The sequence below is a fragment of the Paroedura picta genome, chromosome 7, assembly GCF_049243985.1.
Source record: "Paroedura picta isolate Pp20150507F chromosome 7, Ppicta_v3.0, whole genome shotgun sequence".
Lineage (NCBI taxonomy): Eukaryota > Metazoa > Chordata > Lepidosauria > Squamata > Gekkonidae > Paroedura > Paroedura picta.
The window spans coordinates 27,046,517-27,067,151 of NC_135375.1; the positions used below are offsets into that span (position 1 = coordinate 27,046,517).

Genomic DNA, 20,635 nt, shown 5'->3' on the forward strand with positions numbered 1-20,635 from the left:
CGAAGATGTACCTGTGAGGACTCTAGCAGCTGCATTCTGTACCAGCTGCAATTTCCAGGTCAAGGACAAGGGTAGGCCCACATAGAATGAGCTACAGAAGTCTAGTCTAGAGGTGACCATTGCATGAATCGCTGTGGCCAGACAGTCCGAGGGCAGGTAGGGCGCTAGTAGCCTTGCTTGCCAATGATGGTAAAACACCATGCGGATTACTCCTGTGATGTGGGTCTCCATCGATAGGGAGGGCAAGATGTTAAGCTTCTATCCAGCTAAGGTAGGTAGGAAGTATTAGCCTTTTTTTTGTGGGGGGGAGTACCTGCAGCCTTGATTTTAGTTGTGTTTATGTCAGTCCTTGATACATTAGTAGGAGATTCTCATTCTCGTCTTTCCATGCACCCAGAGAACACTGAATGTTTCTCCATTTGAAGAAAAGGGTGATAGTGTTACTATTGCAAGTTGATACATTTACCCAGACACAAACTTCCATAATTCTCTGTGTGTTGCATCTGTTTTAGGGGCAGAGGAATGCAGAAGAAACAGGGAGCCTCTTATATGTCCTCTTTGTAGGTCTAAATGGAGATCTCATGATTTCTATAGGTAAGGTTTTGTTTTACTCAGTGTTTGGGGTTTTCCATTTATAGGCATTGAACTAAGTGGATACAATATCTTACTTATAAATGTTGTATTTTGTGTTCACTTATAGTCATGAGTTGCCAAGTCCTATTGATTCTCCTTCGGTTCTTCGTGTGGTCCAGCCTCAGTCTCCACAGCCCACAGCTGGCTCACCGAGGAGGAGTCAAGATAGTAATTTCAACCTTACTCATTACGGGGTTCAGCAAATTCCTTCGGCCTATAAGGAGTTAGCAGAACCATGGATTCAGGTATATTAAATTTATAAAACACATATTACCTGTTATGGTTCTTTGAGATGTTCAGAATTCCTTTTGTGTTTCGATAGGTAGGAATGCCAGGCTGATGACTTTCCCTGGGACAGACTAATTTATATTTTGCTAGAGTGAGTGTAGCATTGCTGTTTGCACAGTAAATGAATGACCATACTTCTAAAGCTGTGGCAGCTCAGTGTTTTGTACACACTGTAGTTGAAAGAGCACTAAATAGTTTGTGCTGCTGCTATTTTCTTAGCATTATGCCCTTTCACTAATAAATATGAATATGGATTTGTATTTGCTGTTTAGTTCTGCAAGTGCCTGGGGTTTGGACTTTATGGCTGCCTTTTCACTGTGAACGCTGTCTTTGTTCCGTATTTGTGTCATGGCAGCATCTGTGTGGCCCCTGGCTAGCATCCCCATAACTTCAGGGTGGAACCATATGTCCAAATCTCCACATCTTCTCTCAGGTTAAATATCACTCCTAGGATATGGCCTGAATTTTTTTTCAGAGATGTTGAATTTGGGTCTCTATAAATTCAAGCAAATAGGAGTTATATGTCTATATTTCAGTTCCTTAAGGAGGTGTTTAAGAGTTCATGTTCTTTATACATCACTACATTCTGTCTGTATATACTGTGTCCACCAAAAGACATCTGTCAAAACCTTTATAAAAAGGGGAGGGGAAAGAACCCTAGACAAGTGGACCTCATTGGACTTAACGCTGTGTATTATGCCTAACAGTGAATGGGGGGAAAAACTTGACACTTGTAACATATCCACTGCATTCAAACTTCAAAGACATATTAAGTGTCATGATATTAAATTTAAAAAGAAAGAATGTTTATGTGGTTTCTGGCATGCAGGAGGAGTGTGATACTGCCCTTGCAGAACCTCAGTGGGACATTGTGGTTTTCATTTCATGTGCTTGAGCTCACAGTGTGCTTGCCATCAGCTTAAGCTATGTGATTTTTTTTAAAGGTATTTGGGACAGAACTAGTTGGCTGCTTGTTTTCTCGAAACTGGAATATACGTGAGATGGCCCTTAGACGCCTTTCCCATGATGTTAGTGGTGCTCTGTTATTGGCTAATGGGGAAAGCACTGGAAATTCTGGGAGCAACAGTGGGAACACCACAAGTGCTGGAACTGTAGGAGCAGCTAGCGGGTCGATGCAGACCAGTATCTCAGGAGACGTTGTCGTGGAGTCCTGCTGCAGTGTCCTTTCCATGGTCTGTGCTGATCCTGTCTACAAAGTGTATGTTGCTGCTTTAGTAAGTAGTTCACTCTTCTCTAATAACAAAATTCCAAAAGTATTTGTGTAGGTTGAGCAGGTGGTGGTTGAGTTGTGGGTTTAATTATAGCAAAATGACCCTCAAATGCTCTGAAAAACAAAGGGGGAAGATTTGTTGTTCTGCAACTCACTGTGCACTTTTTTTTGGGGGGGGGGGTTGAGCAGGGTTCTTTTTGCAACAGACTATATTTTATTTGTGGCCAGCTTTTTAGCCGCGACTCAAGGCAGATTACAAAATTCAAAAGCAACACAATAAAAACCAGTATGAAACATGACACACTATAAATAGTGCAGAATGGATAACAAAAATTGTACAGAAATGATTCATTTTCTAGCAAAAATAGAACACAATGCAAAAATATTAAACACTGATAACATGAACAATAACCAGTGCAATAAATGACAACCCTGTTTCATTTGTTTCCTCCTGACAATTCCATTTCGTGCATCTACAGAACAATGGAATTGTCCGAACTTGACCAATCCATTCTGTTATACTGGGATTTATACGGAGTTTCCTTTCATGGATTGTCATTTCAAAAACAGTTTTTTGTTCTTGTTTCTTAGAAAACATTAAGAGCCATGCTGGTATATACACCGTGTCATAGCCTAACAGAAAGGGCAAAGCTGCAGCTGCTTCTAAAGCCAGTTATAGAGACTATACTGGTGAAATGTGCGGATGCAAACAGGTATGGTTTTGGCCTAGTGATCTTATATGTGTTTATTGATTATTGAAATGTGCTTTCCCCCCTTTGAAACGTTAGCAACAAATACCCTTGAGAGTTGTTTAGTCCAGTGGTTGAAATGCATGCTGTTCCAGTACAAGTTCTAGAAATGTAAAAATTGGTAGAATATGGCAAAATAAGTATACACAGCACTTTGGTATAGCTAGATTTAGAAGGTGACCCATAAGTGAATACAAATAATGTGTTATCCAAAGGTTCCAAAGTGGGATATTCTTCTGAGAATTGCATACTTTTCCTCCTCATGGAGAGCCTGAGCAATTCCCTGGCCTGCTTTCCTGCCACAAGAACAAATTTTAGATTCGTAACTGTCTTCTAGAGCAGGGGTAGTCAACCTGTGGTCCTCCAGATGTCCATTTGCTGGCAGGGGCTCATGGGAATTGTAGTCCATGGACATCTGGAGGACCACAGATTGACTACCCCTGTTCTAGAGGGCACCAGACACTTAAGTTCAGAACCAAACAGCAGAGGGCTGTAAGTTGCCTGGAAATGCCTGTGCTGCCAATGCCAGAGCAACATATTAAAACAAAGTCACAGCTCCAGAGAACAATTGAAAGAAATATGAATTCTAATCTTCCAATATTATCACATGATGTTTCAAAAATCAGAAGTTTCAGAAGGGTGTTTTTCTGGCATTACATTTGTGGCATCGGTTCTGGAAGGTGAAATCTCAAGTAGCATTCAGCAACAGCGAGTCCAGTGACTTAAGTATACTCAAGACCTCACTCTGTAGTACCATATGGATCCTATAAAGTTATCCAGTCTACATAATTGGCTTATTAATCACCATCCTCCTTTAGGTACATCTGAAATTGCCACCAAAGCCAAGCCAGCCATCTACGGAAAAAGTGGGCAAACTGTATGGAGTTAATAGTAGATAACACCTTAGGCTAAGAACAAATTTCTGGGTTGAGGACTAGTCATTGTTAGGGGTGTTCACACAATTTGGGGGAGGGGGGAGATTTTTCAGATTCAGATATTTTGGACCCACCACAACTCAGGAATCCCTTAAAAAAAAAAAAACAAATTCCAGTACGGGTTTGGTATGCAAATTTGGGCTTTTTTTGGAAATCCCAAATTTGTTCAGGTCTATTATATCCTATGGGACTATTATAGTCAATGGGAGGCACCAAAATTTCAGCATTCCTTCTGGTACCTCTCCTCACCTCCCCCCTCCCCCACAGTTTCAAAAGATTGGACCAGTGGGGCCAATTCTATGGGCCCCCCAAAAGGTACCCCCATCCCCCATTGTTTCCAATGGTGGGGGGGAAAACAGCAAAAAACAAAACAAGGCTGACGTCAAACCAAAAGGTCTTTGCAAAAGAAATTGAAGGAGGGGTTTCTAAGCCCAGCAGAACCAATGCATGTACAGAGCTCCCAAAGCAGGTGCTCCCATGTTTTCAATCTTTTTAAAGGAGGAAAAAAAAGAAAGGCACTGGGGTTTTCTGGACACTTGATTTGCATTCTGTACATGCATTGGATGTGCTGAGCTTGGACGGACACACACACCCTTTTGAATTTGTTGAGCTGGCATTGCCACAGTGGTACTGGTTCAACAAAAATGCCCCCCCCCTTCAGATTCAGCTGCAGAGATTCTCTGGTTTAACATCAATCTCTGCTTTTTTGTAGATTTTTCTCTCCATTGGAAATAATGGAGAATAGGGGCACCTTCCTTCCATACGTTGAAACTTGGGAGGTCTTTTGAGTTGAGGCATCAGAACACTTATCCAGCCTTCACTATCCTCTGTTTGGAGGCATGAAATAAGGCCTGTTGAAGACCGTCAAGGGAAATATGACTTCTGCCTGTCTCAGTGGTTGTGACAGCAAAGAAAACAGGTGCAACAAGATGATGGCAGCTACCAGTTAAAAGAAACAAAGTGAATGCTATATGCTTTTATAGAGATTTTGGAGGTCTGTTGTTCTTCCTGTGTGTGCACAGTTCCATATGTATGGCTGCACTGTGCAAAGTTCTCTGCCAGGAATAAGAATTACTCTTAAGTTCTGTCCTAAGCCAGAGTTACATCCTACTGACTCGAATAGACATAGTAGAGTCTTACACTCCTTAAGACTGCTAAGTATATTTAGGGGCATATGAATAGATGTTATCTCTAATATACTGTTACTTATGAAAATATGCTCCTATTATTTTGAGAATGCCTTTCAAAACGCAGTAACATCTTTAATACAAATTTCAACTAATACAGAATTTACTTTTGATTTTTTTTTTAGTCGCACAAGCCAGCTTTCAGTTTCTACCCTCCTGGAGATGTGTAAGGGCCAGGCAGGAATGCTGGCAGTTGGTAGTGAAATGTTTAAATCTGGTAAGCCTTTTTGTTTTCATGATTATTTATATATTCATAAATTAAATAAGAATAAATATTCATATATTTATAAACCACTATTGAAACTCCTAGTGTTTAGGGGTGGGGAAGGTGCACATCTGTGGATTATCTGTAATTTGAATTTCAGGGCTGATGTGGAGATGGAGAAAGGTGATGATAAACACATGAGCATGAACATCAAATCACACTGTTAAAATAGACTCAAGGTGCTGAACAAAGCAACAATATCTTGCATAGGCATAAAACAATTAATTACAAATTTGGACTTTGTTTGAGTTGTATCTAATACAATGTATTAGATACAACCCAAACAAAGTATACAATGTATTAGATTATATCTAATACAGTGTATTAAAGGTAAAGGTATCCCCTGTGCAAGCACCGGGTCGTGTCTGACCCTTGGGGTGACCCCCTCTGGCGTTTTCATGGCAGACTCAATACGGGGTGGCCTTGCCAGTGCCTTCCCCAGTCATTACCATTTAATCCCCAGCAAGCTGGGTACTCATTTTACTGACCTCGGAAGGATGGAAGGCTGAGTTGACATCAAGCCGGCTGCTGGGATCGAACTCCTAGCCTCATGGGCAGAGCTTTCAGACTGCATGTCTGCTGCCTTACCTCTGCGCCACAAGAGGCTCTTAATACAGTGTATTAGATCATATCTAATACAAATGTTTGAAAGGGAGGAGATGTTCAAATTAATGGTCATGTATTTGATTGTTATTAAAATTTGTGACCTGTAATTTTAATTTATAAAGGAACTCTGTGCCAAATACCAGCATGTTCAAGATTTGATCATATTGGAAGCTTTTTTTGCATTTTATGAAGAAAAATCTCACAGGGTATCAGAGAATTCAATGACTGAATCCTTGATACAATAATAAATGAAGAAGGTGAATGTCTGCGATACAGCTGTCAGCACCATCCTGAGGGCATCTAAGACAGAATGCATTGGCTGCCAGCAAAACAGTGGCTTTACTGCGCTGTTTCCTAAAGAAAATTCACAGAGGTTGGGAAATGAACAAATGCCCCTGCTGTAGGGTCACATGGGCTGCAGCCATGGCATCACCCCTGGCAACTGCAGCATAATGCCCACTAAATATCACAAGGGGTTGATAGTATGGCTTTCAAAGGGTATGGAAATGTTTAGCGTGGCTGAAACAGCTAGCTGGGCATTCTGGAAAAATCTAAAAACTGTGTAACCATAAGAAATCATGGGTTCACCTGGTATAGGAAGCAGCCTGTTCAGAATTCATGCAAGGCAATCTGTTTGGGACTGCGAATAACTCTCACTGTTAATTTCATTTTTTGTAGGGCCCATTGGTATAGGTGGCATTGATTTCATTTTAAATTGCATCCTTGGAACACAACCTGAATCGAACAACTGGCAAGCACTTCTTGGGCGTCTTTGTCTTATTGACAGGCTGCTTTTGGAGTTTCCTGGCGAATTTTATCCCCACATTATCAGTGGGGATGTTTTACAGGCAGACACCGTAGTTGACAGGTACTGCTTCAGTAAAATCCTGGTTGTTGTTGTTGAAACCTTGTTTTACCTAGTGTCAAATCTTAGGTCATTTCATGTTAAAAAACCATTGATGGGCTTTGCTCATGCTGACTTGTTGCTGTAAATGTTAAGCAGTATGCTCCTTTTGGAGACGGAAGAGTGGTAATCAATTATGTTTTGTGTTTGCCGCTAGGTACAAAAAGCTGCTGTCGCTGTTGAACTTTGCTCTGCAGTCCATCGACAATTCCCACTCGATGGTTGGCAAACTGTCGCGAAGAGTATTTTTAAGTTCTGCCAGAATGGTTGCAAGAGTACCCCAGGTGTTTGTAAAACTGTTAGAAATGTTGAGCATGACAAGCTCAACACATCACACAAGAATGCGTCGGCGGCTGATGGCCATAGCTGATGAAATGGAAATAGCAGAAGCCATCCAGCTTGGAATGGAGAACATGCATTCTGGTGAATGCAGGCGTGACTTTGCACAGCCTCCAGTTCCCGATAACTCCCCAGAGTCTACAGAGAGCAATACTCCCAATAACACAATCCAGTTTTCAGGGAAAATTGGGAAAGGTTTAGGTGATAAACAACCTAGTGCCAGTTCAGAGGACATGTCTGATGCAGTGGCTGGCATTTCATTAGGTCTTCCCATTTCTTCAGGAACTCTGGAGCAACCAAAACCAACCATTCAGACAAAATGTAGACCCCATAGTCAATGCTTGAACTCTTCGCTTTCACCCTGTCATTCCCAGTCAGCATTCCCAACTCTGCCTTCCCAAACTGCTCCACCCGTATCAGCAGGAGCAGAACTTTCTAAACTCAGACCTCAGGGATTTGTTCCCTGCAAACTGCCCTCTAATTCTCCCCAAACACAACGGAAGCTGTCTCTCCAAATTCAGAGGAACTGTGTTGAAAATAAAGAATCGGAAAAACTTTCCCCAGTCTTCACACAGGCCAGGCCTCTGCCTTTCAGTCACATACACCGGCCGAAGCCATCTCGGCCTACGACGTGCGACCTGAACAAACCCGGAGAAGCCTCCAAAAACAACATGACTCTTAACTTAAACGAGATATCGCCTTGTGATAGTAGTGCGGTTATCCCGAGCGAAGAGACTGTTTTCACCCCCGTAGAAGAAAAACGTCAACTGGATCTTAATACTGAGCTCAACTCCAGTATGGAGGACTTACTTGAGGCATCCATGCCCACAAGCGACGGGACAGTCACGTTCAAGTCTGAAGTGGCGGTTCTGTCTCCGGAACGAGCAGAAAACGACGACACGTACAAAGACGACGTGAATCACAATCAGAAATGCAAGGAAAAGATGGAAGCGGAAGAGGAGGAAGCTTTAGCGATCGCTATGGCCATGTCGGCCTCTCAAGATGCACTCCCCGTCGTTCCTCAGCTGCAGGTTGAAAATGGTGAAGATATCATCATCATTCAGCAGGATGTGAGTAAACTGATCTTTGTTGTGGACTCCTTGAGTAAGTCCTGTTTGGACATGTAGGAAACTGCCTTTAGAAATGGTGCTCTTTACATAGAGCAGGTCAGCTCCCTGTCTGAATTTAAGGTACTTAAAAGGATCTTGGGGAAGCCACTGATAGGTAATGTGTAATTTATGTTGAGTGAATAGGAATACTCTTGATTTTTGTTATGCAAGGGTGCATCTGAAGTTCTGAAAGTGTTAAAGCAGGGCAGGTTTCCTGTCACACTCCGAGAATGCAGTCGCTGTGCTGTGAACCCTGGGAAGTGAAAGTCCTGTTTAAAAAAAAAAAATTGCTAACCATTTTCTGTCATTACTAATGAAGAAAAAGTCACACAGATATTCTGAGCTTATTGTCCAACTAATGGTTTCCTTTGTAGACCCCAGAGACCCTGCCTGGGCATACCAAAGCGAAGCACCATTACAGGGAAGACGTAGAGTGGCTTAAAGGTCAACAAATTGGTCTTGGTGCCTTTTCTTCATGCTATCAAGCTCAGGATGTCGGAACGGGGACACTAATGGCAGTGAAACAGGTAGATGTTATTGTCTGAATCCTTTTGAAGCATTGAATTCATGGAAAATGGGATGGGAGTATATAAGTGTAAAAGTTTTGAACTTGCGTTTTAAAAAAATGAGGCATATGTTGAGGACCTGTGAAAGTGCTCATTCTATTGACCGCTGTGCTTGTGCGGTTCAGCTTCTTGCCGCCTTCAAAGGAGCTTTAATGTGACTGGCACTGTCAGCCCTAAGGAGTGTGTTTGATCCTAGTTGCTGTAGTCTGCATGTGATCTCTAGAAAGATCACTCTTACTCAGCATGTGCTGCTCTGCGGAGCTCAGGATGTAAGAAGGGCAAAGGGTTTGCAACTTATCAGAACAACTTCAAAAACAAAGGGGTTGTTTTTCTTCACAGGCATTTAAGACAAAATATACGCCATGTTACTTGTGATGACTTCATTTCTTTGTACGTACATTTGATGGTGGGCACTTTTTCCGGCATAGATGAGGGTGGCGATGTAAAGAAGTGTAAAGAAAATGTTTTACCTATAACACACGTCAGAAAAACATGTGTTATATTATCTGTAATTATCTGTTTAAAACAGCCTTTCCCAACCTTCTTGCTGTTAAGAAACCCTTAAACATTTTTCAGGTTTCGAGAAACCCCAGAAGCGCATAATATGGTTAGGAAGCATAGCTGTGTACACGTCCACCTGGGGCTCCTCCCCTTCTTATGCCCTCCAGGTCTATCATTTGCCGGTTTGGGAGGGGTGGGTCAACATGACTATATTTGGTCATATCACCCGAAACCCTTCCAGGCCGTCCAGAAACCCCAGGGTTTCACGAAACCCTGGTCTAAAAGAAACAAGAAAGGAGTCCCTGTTCCTACAGAACCAAGAAAACTTGTTTTGGGAGAGATGTGAAGGAGCCAGTAGGAACAGTGAGCATCCAGTATATAGGCGGGCAGAAAGAATGACATAATGGACAGAGAAAGGTCCATGAGTCCAGCCTCTTCCATCTACTGCTCAGCAAGGCATCTGGCTTCAGCAGCCACTGTACCCATCATTATTTGGGCTGCTGGAATGAAATTTATTTCTAAGCATTAAGCTTCTTGACTGTAGTTAAGGAATCGTTGAAGGTGAAACCTGACCAAGTTTTGTGCAAAACAGGTGACCTATGTCAGGAATACATCATCAGAGCAGGAAGAGGTGGTAGAAGCCTTGAGGGAGGAGATAAGAATGATGAGTCATCTGAACCACCCTAATATCATCCGAATGTTGGGTGCTACATGTGAAAAGAGCAACTACAATCTCTTTATAGAATGGATGGCAGGTATGTATATCTCAGCTTCTCAGCTTCCTTGCATGTATTTTGTGTGTATTTTGCATGTCTTGTCATTCTCAGCCTTCCTCTGAACCACTTTGCTCATTCTAGTGGTACATGGATTAAAGAGACAAAATTGGGAGATTCGTGAGAAGATAATGGAAATGGAATGGTTTAGGGCAGGGGTAGTCAACCTGTGGTCCTCCAGATGTTCACGGACTACAATTCCCATGAGCCCCTGCCAGCAAACGCTGGCAGGGGCTCATGGGAATTGTAGTCCGTGAACATCTGGAGGACCACAGGTTGACTATCCCTGGTTTAGGGGAACCTGTGACACACAATAGTCAGATCCTCTCTCCTCCATCTCTTTATGTGATTAGAAAGACCTGCCTCTAACAGACAAGGATTGATGGGGGGGGGGGGGTTGGTACTAATAATTCAAGAGAACCCACAACTGACAGGTCTGTATCTGGGCATAAGCAGTCTTGCACTTTTAAGCCTTATAGTCAATTCCTCAGCTGACAAGAGACATTTCACCTGCAACCCTCTCATTTGTAGGGGGGATTATATCTAGTCAGGTACACTTGGTTTTACTAGGGGGGGCACGTGTCAAACTCATGGGAATGAGGAAGAGGAATAAGAATGCTGAGAGATATGGAAGATATTTATTTATTATATTTATATACCGCCCTCCCCTGATGCTTACATAGAACGTAGAAATGATACAAGGAACTTAGATTTTCCACAATATATAGATAACTACAACAGTAATAATTAACAATAATAACTGTAACAGAGGTAACTATAACAGTGCAAACAGGTCCAGGGACCAAACACATTAATGGGTTTCTAGGAGGGATGGAGCAGGGACCCTGTAAATGTTGCCAGTTCCACTCGGCCTCAACCAAATGCCTGATGGAAGAATTCCCTTTTGCAGGCCCTGTAGGAACTGTTTTAGCTCTGTCAGGGTCCTGATCTCCTCTGGGAGCTCATTCCACCAGGTGGGGGCCAGGAAAGAGAAGGCTCTGGCCCTGGTCGAAAACAGGTGGGCTTCTTTAGGGCCAGAAGAAGAAGAAGAGTTGGTTCTTATATGCCGCTTTTCCCTACCCGAAGGAGGCTCAAAGCGGCTTACAGTCGCCTTCCCTTTCCTCTCCCCACAACAGACACCCTGTGGGGTGGGTGAAGCTGAGAGAGCGCTGATATCACTGCTCGATCAGAACAGTTTTATCAGTGCCGTGGCGAGCCCAAGGTCACCCAGCTGGCTGCATGTGGGGGAGCACAGAATCGAACCTGGCATGCCAGATTAGAAGTCCGCACTCCTAACCACTACACCAAACTGGCTCTCATTAGCCAGGGATCATTAGCCAGTTGGTAGTGGCGGAGCGTAGAGCTCTTTGAGGGGCATAGGTTACTTTGTAGCCTCAGTCACAGCTAGATTGGATTCTCTTCATAAGGCTTACAAAAATACCTTGTTATCTTCCAGGGGGATCTGTTGCTCATTTGTTAAGTAAATATGGAGCCTTCAAAGAGTCTGTAGTTACAAACTACACAGAACAGCTGCTTCGTGGCCTTGCTTACCTTCATGAAAATCAAATCATTCACCGAGATGTGAAAGGTAGGAACAATATTTACTAACAACTGGAAGAGACTTAAAGACAGTTTCCCAGCAGTTGGGGAACCACTTGATCTGCAGCCCTCTCATTTTTAGTGAGAAACCTTGCCAGGTAGATATTTGTGAAATAAGTTCTGGCATTCTACCCAAAACAAGTATGGCCTACTCAGATGCTCGAACTGATTTGCTTCCTCTGTGTGAGAACAAATTTGTGTCCTCTCATAAAGCTTTAAATAGTCAGTCTCCAAACTAAAGCATAATCTACTGTACTCATTACATTTATTTATTTGTTTGTTTGTTTGTTTGATTTCTATACCGCCCTTCCATATGGCTCAGGGCAGTTTACATACAACATGCGGGATACATGGAACAAATTAATACATAACATAAACAAATACAATAACAATCCATTAATGCAATTTTAGTGATCATAAACAATACAACAGGAACAGAACCCAGCCAAGGCCCCCAGTGAGGACAGACTGGTTCAGGCCATGGAGGGGTGTCTGAGGGGGGACCTGTTGATGGTCTCAGGCAAATACCTGGTGGAGGAGCCAAATTATATACAATTATATACAATTATTATATACAAAATTATATACAAAAGTTGTATGTCACCTATATTTATATAAAGGAAAAATCCCTCACTTGACAGAATAGAGTGTGTGCTTAATATATTGGAGGTCTGTGCGTGTTGCCTGAACTCTTAGGGAAGAGCTATTGTGGAAACAAAAATATTTATTTTATTTATTTTATTTTATTATATTTATATATCACCCTCCCTGAAGGCTCTGATCTTTGGGGTTCTGTCTCTGTATCAGATGCATACGTAGTAAGTAATATGTGAGGGAAATGTGCAAAGAGTACTAAGTGGTTGCATTTTTCATGCAATTTACAGGTGCCAACTTGCTAATTGACAGTACAGGTCATAGGTTAAGAATTGCTGATTTTGGAGCTGCAGCTAGATTGGCGTCTAAAGGAACAGGTGCTGGAGAGTTCCAAGGACAGTTGTTGGGGACCATTGCATTTATGGCACCTGAGGTAAGAGTTCACTTCTTCAACTTGGGAAGGTGACTTATTTTTGTCCTATGCTTTAAAAGCTGCTGCAGCAGTGCAAACAGTTGTATAACTTGTGTAAATGCTTTATAGGTTTAAAAGATTCCACAATCCTTTGCTACGTTAACTACAGAAGCATGTTCCTACCATAGTGCTAGCACCATTTGTCTCTTCTGTTTTCTCTCATGCTGAAAAGGCATCTTGGCAATATAAGCCAGCACCAGTATCCTGTGCTTTGCTGATGTAGTCTATTCAGTTCTTTTTCAATAGTAGGCTCTTGGGGGCAGTAATCTATAGCTAAGGAAATTGCTCAACATTCAACCTTGTTCCCCCTCTATTCTCCTCTTTGGGTCATGCCTTAGTCTTATGTGGATGGTTAGCCAAACAGGTCACTTGATGGGAACCTTTTCAAGAGTTTGGGAATGGCTATTTCTCTACTTCATAGCACTCAGAAGTGACAGAGATGGCAGATAAATTGATAGGGATCCTGTGGATGGGTTAGAAAGGACCAGGAAAGGAAGTGCACTTACCTCGCCTAGATGATGTGCAGTTAACTGCAACATCGTCTGCTAGGAATTTAGGTGTGAATCTTGATTCCTCCCTGTCTATGGAGGCTCAGATCACTAGAGTAGCTCAACTAGCATTTTATACCAGGCTAGACTTCTGTAACTGGCCTTATCCCAGAAACTGTAACTGGTCCAGAATGCAGTGGCACGGATCCTCACAAGAACATCTTGGAAGGCCCACATTTGGCCTGTTCTTGGGCAACTGCACTGGCTCCCAGTTGAATTTTGGATCAAGTTCAAGGTCCTACCTTCAAGGCCATTTGCTATCTAGGTCCAGCATACCTGAGGGGCCACCTAGCTGACTGTACTCCCCCCCCCAAAAAAAAAGTGCCAATATGAATCTACTGGTGATCTCTAGAGACCTATGTCTGGCCTCAACCAGGGCCAGGGCCTTTTCAGTTCTGGCCCCTACCTGGTGGAATGAGTTCCCGGAAAAGCTGTAGGCCCTACAGGAACTTTCTCAGTTTTCAAGGGTCTGCTAAACACAGCACTTCTGCAAGGTTTTTGGTTGGGGCTAGTGAATGATGGAAAACGATACGATCCTATGGGCCCTCCCTAAAGTAATCCACCCCCTGAATGGGAGATGGGGAGGCAGAAACTAAAACCCATAACTGATGGGAATATAAAATAAATTTGTTTTCATTGTTTTTATTCTTGACTGTAGTTAGGTCATTTATAGTTTTATGTTGTAAACTGCCCTGAGTTGGTAACCCCAAAAGGGGTGCTATAGAAATCTTCTAGTCTTAACATAAATAAAAATAAAAGATTTACCACAAATAATGACTTGGCTAGCTAATTACCTGGACCATGGTGTCCAGGAACCCTTGAATAAAGGGCAATAGTTACAGGCGAGCAATCAAAACAGTTCATAATATTCAAAAGATAGAAGTATTCCTGGATTTGTTGATTTGGGGAGCTTTACTTCTGAGGTTGTTCGAATACGACCAGTGTCACCAAGCGGTTTCTCAAGGCAAAGAACTACCGAAATTGATATGAGTGATAAGTTGCCTCAGGACCACCGAATGCCCATTCTCCTTTTTAAGATATATTATTGTGGCCAGGAGATCCTTGTTGAAATTTTCGAGACAGCTAACTTTCATATTGAAAATAGCTTTTAATTTCAGTGGATGCAGACATAAACTTTAAATATGCAAAATGCGATTTATTAAACACATGCAATATATGCAGAATAAAAATATGTAATGATGGCAAATGAATGCAAAAATAAAGATAATTCAGCCTGTTTGGGGAGCCTAGGGAATTGTTTAACCCCAAGCAAAGGACGTGGCTTGAGGCATGTTAGGGAGTATTTCTTCCAAGTCATTTTGCTGTATCTGCAAACATAAACGTGCTCTGCATCTCATGGAACTTTTTCTGGGAGCACTTTTTCCAGACAACATTTTAAATAGTTCTCAGTAATATTTGTTAAATTGATAGCGTTGCACGGGGCTTCTGACAATATGTGCTGTGTTGTTGCAAAGAATTAAGAGAAATCAAAGCTTTCTCTCTTTCCTTTAGGTACTGAGAGGCCAGCAGTATGGTAGGAGCTGTGATGTGTGGAGCGTTGGTTGTGCTGTTATAGAAATGGCATGTGCTAAACCCCCCTGGAACGCTGAGAAACATTCCAACCATCTTGCTTTGATATTCAAGGTATGGTTGGTTATACCTTAATGGGAGAAATCCACTGGGAGCTTCCCTTTTGACCCCTCACAAATGGAAACAAGCAGGAAAAAAAATCGATGTAGACTTTGTCTTCACTTCTAAAAAAAAAAAAAACATAGAGCAGAAGTTTGTATGGTGGTTTTACATTGAGAAACTGTGCCAAGTTAAAGAGGTACGTTTCAACTTACAAGAAGACAGAAATATTTCCACTAGTCAGCTGTATTATTTATTTGTTTTATGTCCTGTGTGCAGATTGCCAGTGCAACTACAGCTCCATCAATCCCATCACATCTGTCTCCGGGTTTAAGAGATGTGGCGCTTCGGTGTTTGGAGCTTCAGCCTCAGGACAGACCCCCGGCAAGGGAGTTGCTGAAACACCCTGTCTTCCGCACTACGTGGTAGATCTGTAAAAGTGGCGATACACTGAACATGATGCTACTGAACCGAGAACAATGCTGGTCTTCCCGTGCCGCTTGCACAGCAGTATGTGGCGACTGCTCAGCTGGCCTTAATTATACCTTTTGAGGACTTGAGGTCAGCGGAGGACCTGTACTTAAGTATGTGACTGACAAATCGAGATCTCTACCTAAGCTCAGTATGCAGCGTTTCACAAATTGTGCAAAAATATGTAAACTGTGCCTTTCTCAAAGATCTGGCTCTTGGTGACAGGAAAGCAATTCCTCTTTTAAATCTGCATGATTATTTAGTGGAGAGGCAATTTTTAATTTAAAGAAAAAAATTTAGAGCACTTTTTCAGCAATATTAGCAGCTGAAGGGCTCAGGAGCCATTGGAAAAACCACAGTTGTTGTTCCATTTCACACCATGCATGCATCAGCAGTTTTGGTTCAGCAACCCAATTTTATTTGTTACATCACTGGTCACGAAAAATATCCAGTGTACATGTATATGGAGAAAGAAACTTTGGACTGTTTTGAAGCCACATTTTTGCCTTCCTAAGGGTCACTGACGATGGCAGTTGTGGTTCACTGTGCATTCATTTACTTGCTAGCCTTGTAACTTCTCCGTTGAAGTTGCGGTTCTGTGCTTTCATTTTTTCCTTTGTTTCACATTCAGGGAAAACCGACTTCTAAAAACATATCCAGAATAGCTAGAACAAGGTTCAAGCTGAAAACGTTGCTGGATAGCTTGTTGTTCTAAGAGACTGTGATACAGATTGATGTGAAAATCTGAAATAAAATGCTGTCATTGAGTCAGTGTTTTTAATCGCGATGTTGGAAGGTGTGAAAGGAGACCACTCAGTTACTTTGAATAACAGGACATGTAACCACGAGTCAATTAACTGTTAGGTATTTGAGCCTTTTTCATGTAAAAAAAAAAATTTCGGTAAAACTGTAAAGAAGTTTCATATGTCAAGCCTGCTGCCACCCAGCTGCCACTGTTGTCAGCCTTTGGGAGACAAAGCTTTAATCCAGTCTTACTCTGTTTAGCACTGCATAAATGTCCACTCTTGATACTGTTTTGCCTGCTGTTTTCCTTCTACCATACATCATTAGTTTACAGTCACAATTATATGGACGTTTCCAGAAATGTTGAAGCCATGAGGAAAAGAACACTGGGGTCTTCTCCCCCAGGTTTTGGGGAAAATTGAAATTGGGGGGGGGGGTGAATTGAAAGATATGCAATACTTTCTTATCACACTGAAACTTATCTTATTGCTGTAACATAAAATGTCTCATTTGTTAATTCAGTTAGCACATAAAATCATACTGATTGGAATATTTATTGAATTTGCAAGTATAAATGCCTTAGTTGTCTACAAGCAAAACTGCAAGTATACCAAACACTTGTAAAAAAGTGTTGCAAACTGCTGTGCCCTCTGCCATGTTAGAGCACCTGCCTAAAATTCTGTCATCTGAGAAGTAAGGTGTTGATTGTCTACAGCGTCAGTAGGAATTAACTGGTGCTGTAGATGATCTTATATAAAAATGTTCATTTACAAATTTTGATTAAAACCTTGTCTTGAGGAGGTTTTTCAGTGTTCCACCAAATTTCCCAATTTTACGTTAAAAAATTAATTCAAAGTCCTTGGGGAAAATAGAATCTTTCCAGGCCTTCTTACATAATTGGGTATGCTTTTTAAAAAAAATTCAAAACCTTAATTCTTTATAAAGAAGACATTTACAGGGGGGAAAAATGTGCTTGGACTTGAGGGAGGGAAAACCCTTTAACACAATGTGACAAAGTGCAAACTACTTCTCCCCCCCCCCCCCCCCGCAATTGAGTGTGTTATGATTTTAATTATGGGCTTTTAGATTCTGATGCATGGAATACTGAAGGAAAATGGCAGCTGTTCTTTTGCTTTTTAATGAGTCTTTTAAAAATAAAGTACTGATTTGTGTTTCAATCAACTTTGTTAAATGACTGTTCGTGTTTTAACTCTTCAGAAGCCAGTTGAATTATTGACCAGAAATTGGTTATGTTCAAAGACTCAGGACAAACTTAATAAGCTAAAGTACTGTGCATTATTGATAATGTGCAGCCTTGCGAATTGGAATCAAAACAAGAGGTTTACAGCAATGATCTTGCTAGCGTTCACTAAAAGCAATGCCATGAAATGTGGATGTGTGTTTCTTCTTGAAATGTTACATTCCTTATGCTTTTTGAAGATTGGCAGACTTTGAAGAGTTAAAAACAAAAATTGAAATGTGAAGTTTGGTAGTTCTGTTTTTGTTATTTGACTTGTTTCTTGACAGTTTAGAGTTTTTCATTATCCTCATCAGATTGTTTCCAAGTCTCTCGTGTGCAAGCTTTAAAGGATGCACTCTTGCCAATTCATGTACTGGAAGATCAGTTGTCAGATCAATGCTATTTCTGACAAAAAAAATGTCAATTGTATAAACTGATGAACCTCAGCTAATCAGTATTACCTTTTTAGACCCCCATGCTACCACGTATCAAACTCAGACTGCCTCTCAGTGTCTAAATCCATTGTTTTGAGTTTGTTTGCATTTCCCTCAGCTTGCTAGTAATTGTGGTGTGTTTTAAATGCAGATGTGATGTCATCTTTATTTTCTTTGGATCAAAGCTGGACTGAAAATTGTATTGTGTAATTATTTTTGTGTTCTTAATGTTATTTGGTACCTAAGTTGTAAATAACGCTACTGCTGTTTTATTCCAGTTTCTACTACCTCAGGTGTCCTATAGATTTTCTTCTACCAAAGTTCACTTTCACAATGAAATTATATTTGCTATGTGACTGATTCCTAAGACTTCCAGGGGCTTAAGGGCTAACTTCTATTAGCACCTTACTGTGCAAGTAAATTTTAAAAATCTCTGGGTTAAGAAAATTTGGCTTCATTATATCCTTTGTTATTTTAAATATATCAAGATATTTTAATTAAAAGTTTTTACCCTGTTGAACCAATTTTATAGTATAATTTGTACCTATTTTGGTGGTTTTGTCTTTATAGTAAATAAAAAGATTTTGGACAAAAGCTGTCATCATCATGTATAACCCGGAACACTTATTGGCATTCACGCACACATACATTTTGTGGTATCTGTCCTAGCAAGCTTGCACGTGTTTTCTGCAAGCATTCACCTTTTGTGTTTTTTGCAGCTTGAAAAATGCCTGTCGATAATCCCTCTACTATATTGTTACTTAGCAGTGTATAGTTCATACTTAGAATTAGGCTAAGCACAAGAAAGGATGCAGTTTAATCCATATCAGGCAGATATGCACCAGCCACAAAGCAAGAAGATGACAAAAAGTCCCCTCATTTAATGTTACAGCACAGAAGATTTAACTTATTGCTGTCCCAAAACACTAGAAAAGCCTGGCATGTAGAATAATTGTTGCTTATCTCACTTGTTGCTTATCTCACTGCAATGGCATCCCTTTAGGAGGCTACTGGGACACTATCAGTGTAATGACATCTGGTACTTGGAAGAATGTGGAACAGTCAGGAACCAATTGAATAACCTGTTGACATCTCATCTATATTGGTGGATACTATTATCATATTCTACTTATCACAAACACTGGGTCGTCGTCCCCCCTTAGTGGGCTTATTCCTTCCACTAGTTTTCATTCCACCTTCATCTAAATCTAATCCAGCTTTCCTTATGCATATCGATTGAAGAGATAAATACATTCTTGCCTGACCCCTTTACTAGTTGGAATCCATTCTATTTCTCCATATTCTGTCCTAACAGTAGCCTTTTGCCCAGAGCAGTGGTTGTTTTATTGGTGTGCCGCAGTGTCTGATTGTTCTGATGCACAACCATACCTTTTCATGACTCACACAATCAAAAGCTTTGCTGCAATCTGTGAAACACAAGCTAATTGCCTTCTGAAATTCTCTTATATACTCCAGTAACTAAAGTAAATTTGCAACACGGTCTCTAGTGCCTCTTCCTTTTCTGAAGCCCAGTGCATAGCTCAGTTCATATTAGTGCAGAGGCTTTTAAAGCTTTTAAATGCCACTGACCACCACTAGTGCTGGGCAAGGAGCATCAGGGGGTGGTGTTGGTCTCTATGCCCAGTTTAGCAGCTGTCCCTGGACAACTGGTTGGCTGCTGTGTGAAACAGGCTGCTGGACTAGATGGACCATTGGTCTGATCCACTAGGGCAGGGGTAGTCAAATTGCGGCCCTCCAGATGTCCATGGACTACAATTCCCAGAAGCCCCTGCCAGCATTCGCTGGCAGGGGCTTCTGGGAATTGTAGTCCATGGACATCTGGAGGGCCGCAGTTTGACTACCCCTGCACTGGGTCTACTTATGTTCTTATTTAAAGTCCATTCTCATAAATATTTGTAAACCAACAAAAACTTTGTATCCAGTGTTGGGACTGATACAGCTGGGAATAGTAATATGACTTTCCATGTCATTACATGGAAATACCAAAAGATGGCAGTAAAATAACATAAGCAGATGAAATGTGGCATCAAGTCATAACCAATTGATGGTGACCCTCCTCCCCCCCCCCAATTGCATTCCACAGCATAGCAACCCTGATATTGCTTTGTGGTCTTTTATCCACAAGATCAGGCTAGGCTGAGCTATTTAGGCTGCTATCTAAAAGCACACAGCGGTGGTTTGAAGTGTATTACTGCTTACTTTTTTCACATTCTTTGGCAGTTCTGTGCTCTCTTCTGACCTAGCTACCTCTGACCTCAAAATCCATTATAGAAATCACGCTATTGAAAAGGAAAGGGAACACAAGAAAAGCCCTGCTGGATCAGACCCATAGTCCATTTAGTCTAGCATCCTAAGACAGAAGCCAACCAGTCCCAACCAGCCAACCACTGAGAACAGAGGTCAAGGCCTTCCCCCTGATGTTGCTTCCTGGCTCTGGGATTCAGAGGCTTAGTGCCTCTGAATGTGGAGGTTCCCCTTATGACTAGTAGCCCATTAACAGACAGACTCACCCTCCATGAATCCATCTAAACCCTTTTTAAAGTTGTTTATTCCTGGCCATCATTGAATCCTCTGGCTGTGAATTGTACACTTTAATCACACTCTGTGTGAAGTATTTCCATTTGTGCCCTCAACTAGTTCTAGTATTTTGGGAGAGGGATAAACCCCACTCGACTTCTATCATGTCTCCCCTTAGTGGTCTCTTTTCTAAAATGAACAGTCCCAGATTCTTCACCCTTTCCTCAGAAGGAAGGTACTCCAACCCCTTAATTATCTTGTACTTTTTTCAGCTCTACAA

At 41.5% G+C, this 20,635-nt stretch overlaps 1 protein-coding gene across 3 annotated transcripts in view; it reads left to right on the forward strand.

Annotated features, from left to right (window-relative positions):
- MAP3K1 (mitogen-activated protein kinase kinase kinase 1) overlaps positions 1 to 18,411 on the forward strand; it is a 58,340-nt gene extending 39,929 nt beyond the window's left edge. For all 3 annotated transcript variants that reach the window (XM_077347155.1, XM_077347154.1, XM_077347156.1), the window contains exons 8-20: positions 513 to 594; positions 701 to 878; positions 1,866 to 2,156; positions 2,744 to 2,865; positions 5,149 to 5,240; positions 6,573 to 6,762; positions 6,956 to 8,207; positions 8,621 to 8,773; positions 9,906 to 10,068; positions 11,543 to 11,674; positions 12,570 to 12,712; positions 14,812 to 14,943; positions 15,208 to 18,411. In XM_077347155.1, coding sequence (XP_077203270.1) covers positions 513 to 594; positions 701 to 878; positions 1,866 to 2,156; positions 2,744 to 2,865; positions 5,149 to 5,240; positions 6,573 to 6,762; positions 6,956 to 8,207; positions 8,621 to 8,773; positions 9,906 to 10,068; positions 11,543 to 11,674; positions 12,570 to 12,712; positions 14,812 to 14,943; positions 15,208 to 15,357 — 3,080 coding nt within the window. In that variant the 3' untranslated portion in view covers positions 15,358 to 18,411. The remainder of the gene's footprint in view (positions 1 to 512; positions 595 to 700; positions 879 to 1,865; positions 2,157 to 2,743; positions 2,866 to 5,148; positions 5,241 to 6,572; positions 6,763 to 6,955; positions 8,208 to 8,620; positions 8,774 to 9,905; positions 10,069 to 11,542; positions 11,675 to 12,569; positions 12,713 to 14,811; positions 14,944 to 15,207) is intronic.
- The last annotated feature ends 2,224 nt before the right edge of the window (positions 18,412 to 20,635 follow it).